General features: G+C 39.5%; 1 protein-coding gene across 1 annotated transcript in view; it reads left to right on the forward strand.

Moving 5' to 3' along the window:
* The window catches only part of LOC115288498 (olfactory receptor 6K3-like), a 17,428-nt gene extending 15,542 nt beyond the window's left edge, over positions 1–1,886 (forward strand). Inside the window, exon 2 of the mRNA XM_029935853.1 lies at positions 910–1,886. Within this exon, the coding sequence (XP_029791713.1) occupies positions 934–1,884 (951 nt within the window). The 5' untranslated portion in view covers positions 910–933 and the 3' untranslated portion in view covers positions 1,885–1,886. The remainder of the gene's footprint in view (positions 1–909) is intronic.
* Positions 1,887–8,403: the final 6,517 nt, after the last annotated feature.

An 8,403-nucleotide genomic window follows, 5' to 3' on the forward strand; every position in this document is an offset into this window, starting at 1 on the left:
TGCTTCATTTTTGGTGTATAGGAATGCAACTGATTTCTGTACATTGATTTTGTACCCTGCGACTTTACTGAATTCATTGATCAGTTCTAGAAGGTTTCTGGTGGAGTCGATTGGGTTTTCCATGTAGAGTATCATGTCATCTGCAAAAAGGGAAAGTTTGACTTCTTCCTTGCCAATTCTGATGCCTCTTATTTCTTTTTGTTGTCTGATTGCTGATGCCAGAACTTCCAGCACTAACGTTTATTTTTGAGGGGGGAGGAGGGCCAGAGAGAGAAGGTGATGCAGAATCTGAAGCAGGCTCCAGGCTCTGAGCTGTCAGCACAGAGTCTAAAGTGGGGCTTAAACCCATGAACTGTGAGATCATGACCTGAGGCAGAGATGAATGCTTAACTGACTGAGTCACCAGGTGCCCCTAAGATACACACTTTCAATGATCTTATTCTTACCCACAGAGGGAATCATTTTGTCACAACTTATTTTGTGTCTCCAACATTTCATCTCCAAATAATAAAAATGTCTACCTACTTAAGTTGTTTCTAATTTAATAGTATAATAAATATTCCAATGGATCTTTGTACATAATACTTTACTATTCAAATATTTTCCTTGTGCTGTTTGGTAAAATGGAGGCTCTAAACAGTCTCAAGAGTCTCAATAAAAATGGCTAAAATGTCATTTGGAGGAGTCTGTACCAACTTCAATGTCCAAATAGCAAAGTTGTTTGCTGAGTTAACAGAAGAGTTGATCACATACGGTATCATGGATCACCTTATAGTTTGCAAAGCCACTCACGTACATATTTTACTTAGTGAACTTTATTTCAAGGCTGTTGAGTTTCTTGAAAGGTAAGGTTCTATTTGCTATTTGAATGCATATAGGGTTCTGACTGTCTATATTTGATTCCACCAGCAAATAAGCAAAACCACTGGAAAGATGGATCGGGAGAACTGGACAGTGGTGGCCGAGTTCCATTTCTCAGATTTCCCTCAGTTTGAGAATGGCAGCCTGTTACTCTTCATTCCCCTGCTCCTTATTTACATGTTCATCGTTGTTGGAAATTTCATGATCTTCTCTGCTGTCCGGCTGGACACCCGTCTCCACAACCCCATGTACAATTTCATCAGCACCTTCTCCTTCCTGGAGATCTGGTATACCACGACCACAATCCCCAAGATGCTCTCCAACCTAGTCAGTGAGAAGAGGACCATCTCTTTCATCGGCTGCCTCCTGCAGATGTATTTTTTCCACTCTCTGGGGGTCACGGAAGCCCTAGTCCTCACGGTCATGGCCATTGACAGGTACGTTGCCATCTGCAATCCCCTCCGCTATGCGATCATTATGACCCCTCGACTCTGCCTCCAGCTCTGCATGGGCTCTTGCGTCTTTGGCTTCCTTATGCTGCTGCCAGAGATTGTGTGGATTTCTACTCTTCCCTTCTGTGGCCCCAACCAAATCCAACAACTCTTTTGTGATTTTGAGCCCGTGCTGCGCTTGGCCTGTACAGACACGTCCATGATTCTTGTCGAAGATGTGATCCATGCCATTTCCATCCTGACTTCTGTTTGTATCATCAGCCTTTCCTATTTAAGAATCATCACTGTGATCCTGAGGATTCCCTCAGGGGAGAGCCGTCAGAAGGCCTTCTCTACTTGCGCAGCCCACGTTACTATTTTCTTGCTGTTTTTTGGCAGTGTGGCCCTCATGTACCTGCGTTTCTCTGTCACATTCCCACCACTGCTGGACAAGGCCACTGCACTGATGTTTGCTGTGCTGGCCCCACTTTTCAACCCAATAATCTACAGTCTGCGGAACAAGGACATGAAAGACGCCATCAAGAAAGTTCTCCATTTTCAAAAAATATTCAATGTCTCTGGTAGCCAGTGAGAGTTCACATGCATCTGTTCATAGATATACCTCTGTAAGTTTAAAATGGTAACAAATCAGTTTCTAAAATTATGGTGTATACCTCATTTTAATTGTTGCTATTTGGCTATTTTTTCCAACTTTCTTTTAAAAAAATTTTTTTATTAATAGTTTATTGTCAAGTTGGTTTCCATATAACACCCAGTGCTCTTCCCCACAAGTGCCCCTCTCCATGACCATCACCCCCTTCCTCTTCCCCTTCCCTCCTCAGCCCTCAGTTTGTTCTCAGTGTTCAAAAGTCTCTTATGATTTTCCATTTTTCTAAACTCAGAACTATTGTTTGATCTGATAGAAGTGATCTTCTGTGGTTCACCCATTTTTACAGCATTTACAGATTATAATGGTATATTTTTCCACTTTGTAGCTCCACATGTGTTGTAATATCTTCTCCAAATCAATAGAAGATGCTGGACTGAACAACCATATTTAATTCTTATACATCTAAAAACTCCCTTTTCTGGCTCTTTAATCGTGTATATTCACAACACTCTTACATCAGTTTCTTTTTTTGTTGTTTAAAAAATTTACAAGACATGCAGGAGTGAGGTGTTTTTCACCTGCCCAGGAAGCCCTGATTCCTAACCCTCAATCCAGAGACCTCGACCCTCCCTAGGCAGTGGTCTGACACAGGACAGGGATATTTAGGACCAGCACATATAGGCACTGACTTTGTGACATCTCTGTCATCCTCTTAACATCAACTCCATTGTGCTTATGGTTCACATTGTCTTAAAAATTCCAGGGTAGATATGCTCGGAAGCTTGAAGGTAACACAGATGACATATATAGGCTTGGGACCAAAACAAAACATACATACATCATGTAAACATATGTATGTATTCATTTCTGAATTTAACATCAGCACTAATGCTCTGTGTTGTGTTAGTTTGTATAAAGTGTCACATCAGTCTCACTTCAGAGTCTTTTTTTCCGACTATTTTTCTGCCTTGGATTGTTTCCCCTGCCTCCTTCCCTGCTTTAGAATTGATACTCACCATTAAAAAGGCCACATAGAATTAAAAGCATATTCTATCCTCAGGGATAAAGATCTCTGCTTTTTACCCAAACTACACTAGTAGTGTTAGAGGCTGAGTAAAATGTCTCTAGAAAAGTAGGTGTTGGCCCAGCTCCTGTGGGAAGCAAACCAAGGACACAGGGCAATTGTCAGTGGTTTCTGAAGAGAAGGAAGCCAGCCAGGAGACGGGGGAAGAAGAGGAAAGTGTCAAGAATGGAAATGTCAGTAGAATAGGACACAAGAAACAGGGGTCAGTCAGCTCCATCCAGGCAGCTGGATAAACCCTTGTACCCATTTGAGAGTGCTGATGTGGAAGATGAAGAGCTTACCTTAACCCTTGACCCTTGGAAATGAAAATCCTCTCCTAGATTATTTATTGTGAACTTTTTGAACCTCAAGAAAAAATTTTTGTGTGAAGAAAACTATACAGCACTTTTTTTGGCCATAAAATCAAACTAAATTTATTTGAGGTAAACATTTAAGAATCTAGTTCTTTCATATTTTAATTTATGCTTATTCCAGGGGTTCCTGGGTGGCTCAGTCAGTTACGCATCCTACTTTCACTCAGGTCATGATCTCTTGGCTTGTGGGCTCTGGCCCCGTGTGAGGCTTTGTGCTGACAGCTCAGAGACTGGAGTCTGCTTCAGGTCTGTGTCTCCCTCTGTCTCTGCTCCTCTCCTCCTCATTCTCTGTCTGTCTCTCTTTCAAGAATAAACATTAAAGATAATTTTACAAATCTTAGTATTCCATTTATAAGTCTATTAGATTTTATCCCTCACTATTAAAGATATTTAACAAATATTTGGTCTGATTTATAAACTTGGTGATTAAGTCCTTTTAAACATCTTTTATATATGATATACTCTATTTTGTTTTTAAGAACCTCAATTTTCTGACTTAAATAACAAAGCCTCCACAGATTTTAAAAATAACCTTTATAATATAAGGAAAATAAATAAAAATATTTATAACTATGGCTAATCCAGTATCCCCATTTTTAAAAATGTTTATTTATTTTTGAAAGAGAGGCAGAGAAAGTGCACGAGTCGGGGATGAGAGAGAGAGAGAGAGAGAGAGAGAGAGAGAGAGAGAGAGAGAGAGAGAGAAATAGAGAGAGAGAGACACACACACACAAAGAGAGAAAGACAGAATCTGAAGCAGGCTCCAGTCTCTGAGCTGCCAACACAGAGCCCAATACAGGGCCCAAACCTGTGAACCTCGAGGTCATGACCTGAGCCAAAGTGGGACGCTTAACTGACTGAACCACTTAGGAGCTCCTAATCCTAAATTCTCTTAAATGTTATCATACTATGATAAACATGGTGAGATTTCAATTTTAAATAACAAGCATAATATTTTGAATTTTATTAACTCTAAATGTTACCTCAATAAAGTTGATTTTAAAGAAGTAAAAATTACTTGCTTTATTGCAAATTTAAAATTAGAAGTTAGATTGGTATTCTAATAGGTCAAAATGTCTTAAATAATGCAAATACACAAAATATTATATATATAGAATTTTCTTAGGGCAAAATAGAAATAATAGGTTTTGAATCTATTACCTATTTCTACAGTTAGCTCTAAAATCTTTCTGGGTTTGAAAGATTCTAACCCACTACAGAAATTATTATGTGACCCATTTCTTTATTCCTCTAGCAAATATGTACTGAGGCTGCTATGCCAAGAACTATTTCAGGTGCTCAGGATACAGTTGAGAACAATTTCCTTATATCAATAGCCTTGATATAGCTAACACTGTGGTGAGAGGAGACATTTTTAAAAATAGGTGGTGGTGATGGTGGAGGACACTTAAGGGGAGGAGCACTGGGTGTTGTATGGAAAACAATTTGACAATAAAATATTATGAAAAAAAGCCAAAAAACAAAAAACAAAAAAACAAAACAAAACAAACAAAAAAACCATATTAATAGTAAACCAGAAATTGGACAACTTATATGAAACTGTGGGAAAAAGAAAAGAAAATGTTGCAGGATAAGAGGGTCTAGTATGGGGAAGGAGATCACAATTTTAAGTAGAGTGGTCATGTTGGGTGTCATTTAGTAGGTCACACTTGGACAAGGATTTGAATAAGAAGTTAGTCGTATAGGTATGTGGAGGGAGAATAATCCAGGCAGCATAAACCTGGTGAGACAGCCCCAAGGTGGGCAAGCACTGGCCTGTTCAAGGAATCAAGGAGGCCACTGTGGTTGGAATGGAGTAGAGGTGGAGGTAGACCACTGCAGGGTGAGTGCAGGGAAATAAAAAAGATGGAGCCTCTAGGGTCTAGAAGGTTATTGTGAGAATTTATAGTTTCCTAATTTACTCTGAGGATGGGGGCCATTAAGAATTTGGAAGAGAGGAGAGTTATTTTTTTATTTAGAATGAAAAAACATAGAATTGCTTCTTGTTGAGAAGACAATGAAGGGAGGTACAGAGAAAGCCCAAGTCCTCAGGAGGCTATTGCAACAATCCTTTGAGAGATGGTGATGGCTTAGGTCAAGATGGTAGCAATGGAGGTGAAGAGATGTGGCTGAATTCTATATATAATTTGACAACAGAACTAACAGAGTTTTCTGATGTGTTGAAAATGAAGTGAAAGGGGCGTCTGGGCGGCTCAGGCAGTTAAGCGTTCCACTTCAGCTCAGGTCATGATTCCACGGTTCGTGAGTTGGGTTCTGTGCTGACAGTTCAGAACCTGGAGCCTGCTTCCGATTCTGTGTCTCCTTCTCTATCTGCCCCCGCCACCTCATGCTGTGTCTCTCAAAAGAAAGAAAGAAAGAAAGAAAGAAAGAAAGAAAGAAAGAAAGAAAGAAAGAAAGAAAGAAAGAAAGAAAGAAAGAAAGGAGGGAAAAAAGAAAGAAAGAAAGAAAGAAAGAAAGAAAGAGAAAGAAAGAAAGAAAGGAGGGAAAAAAGAAAAAAATGAAGTGGGGAAGGGAAGAGTCAAGCTGGGATGGCAGAGAAAAAAAAAAATGCAAACCAAAGAGCTGATAAGGTGTTAATATCCAAAATATATAAGGAGTTCATTCAACTAAAAGCAACAAGTCAACTCAATTAAAAAATGGGTAAAGGACCTAAATAGATATTTCTCTATAGAAGATAAATGGAAGGGTAACAGGTACATGAAAAGGGGCTCGACATTATTCATCATTAGGAAAATGCAAATGAAAACCACAATGAGATATCACCTCACACCTGTTAAAATGATCATCTCCAAACAAGACAAGAGGTAACAAGTGTTGGTAAAGATGTGGAGAAAAAGGAAGCCTCATGCACTATTGCACTGTTTGGGGGAATGGAAATTGGTGCAGCCACTGTGGAAAACAATATGGAGAGTCCTCAAAAAATTAAAAATGCAACTATCATATGTTCCAGCAATTCCACTTCCAAGAATACATCCGAAGGAAATGATAACACTACCTCGAAAAGATATTTGCACTCTCTTAATCATTGCAGCACTATTTACAATAGCCAAGACATGGAAACAACTTAAGTGTCCATCAAGGATGAATAGATGAAGAAAATGTGACAGATGTCACATATATCACACATAAATATACATACATTTGTCTATATATCTATGTCTATATCTATACTGTTGATAGATAGATAGATAGATAGATAGATAGATAGATAGATAGATAGATAGATAGTGGAATATTACTTAGCCACAAAAAATAAGAAGTCCAATGATTTGCCACACATGGATGTAACTTAAAGACATGCTAAGTGATATAAGCCAAACAAAGGAAGACAAGTATTATATGGTCTCACTTATATGTGGAATCTTAAAACAACTCGTAGAAAGAGATCAGACTCTGGCAGAGGGGGATGCGAGGGGAAGGTGGAAGACTGGAGGAAGGTGTTCACAAGGTACCACCTTCCAGTTCGATATAGATAAGCCCCAGGCATGAATGTACAACATGATGTCTAGAGCTAACAGGGCTCTACGGTATACAGAAAAGTTGTTAAAGAGGAAATTCTAAGACTTCTCATCACACGGAGAAATTTTTCCCTTTTTTTTTTTTCTTCTTTTCTTTGCATTGTAGCTACACGGGAAGATGGGTGTGAGCTGGACCTACTGTGTATTCATCTCACAACAGGTGTGAATCAAACCATGATGCTGTGCACCTGAAAGTTATACAACGATGGATGTCAATAATTCTCAATATAACTGGAAAAATAATATGTATAATTGAGTAAATCTATCAAAGAAGGCTTATATTTTAAAAATACTCCCAGAGTTCCTCTCACTAAGGAGAACTAATGAGGGAAGATGAGAGAAGGTGGTCCCACTAATTAATCTGTGGGGAAATGGGATTGGTGTGTTTCTCTAGATATCAGGGGAAATCTCGGTTAGAGAAATTTTCCCAAGAGGGTTTTAGAAACAGGCACAACAACTCACTTGATGACCTGAAGGGACTTTGGCTGCATAAACCCAGGAAAGGACCCCCTTCGTCTCTGCCAGGGGTAAGAGAAAAAGGTATGTGGGTCCAAGGTGCAGGCTTGTTCTGCGTCAAGGAGAAAGTGAAATGCCGACTGTGTAGAAGAAAAGGACACTTAGCTTGTGCTCCTTATGTTGACTTAAATAGCAAAATTTGGGGACCTATTTGAGATTGCATGAATGGCTAAATGCGATTAGGCTCAGGCGGGAGGAGATACACTCAGAGGATTAAAAATTAGTGCTGATGGGGGCGCCAGGGCGTTTCAGTCAGTTAAGCGTCAGACTGCTGAATTCCACTCAGGTTGTGATCTCAAGGTTTGTGAGTTTGAGCCCAAATTGGGCTCTGCACTGACAGTGTGGAGCCTGATTGGGATTCTCTCTCTCCCTCTCTCTCTGCCCCTTCCCCCCTCTGCCCCTCCCCTGCTCACATTTGCCTTTCTCTCTCTCTCTCTCTCTTTCAAAAAAAAAAAAAAACCAATTAGTGATGATGTTATATTTTGTCTGGGGCATGATGGTTGAATAAAGATTTTCCCCTAGCAATGATATTGTTTCTCTGTTTGCATACCCTCAGATTTTTTCAAAATTAATTCCCATCCAGGAGGACACAACTTTACATACTGGGCTCTGTTCCCAGTCAGATGACTATAAACGAAATAGGATCATGAGTAAAGAGATATACCTGAGGAACTATTCCTGAAAATCTTATTTCAGGGACTTCAAATTGAACACAATGTGTACCCCCCACCCTCTAAGTTTTTAGACTCACCTTCCTTTTTCCTGGTGGGATTGGATTAGTTCATTTTGTCTCCTTCCAGTCTCCAACAGATAAACTTCGAACTGGCACATTTATTTCTGTCAAGTAGATCATTGATTTTGCTAAAACATAAGGACTCAGATTCTATTAAAAAGATTATCATCACTCACTTAGGATAAATAAATAGAGGAGCCAGAGACACAGCGAGACAGTAAGTGAGTCTGCTCGGGAGGTCCAACATGTCTCAGTAGTTCAACAGTAGTTGAAGTC

The sequence above is a fragment of the Suricata suricatta genome, chromosome 3 (assembly GCF_006229205.1).
Source record: "Suricata suricatta isolate VVHF042 chromosome 3, meerkat_22Aug2017_6uvM2_HiC, whole genome shotgun sequence".
NCBI classification, from domain to species: domain Eukaryota; kingdom Metazoa; phylum Chordata; class Mammalia; order Carnivora; family Herpestidae; genus Suricata; species Suricata suricatta.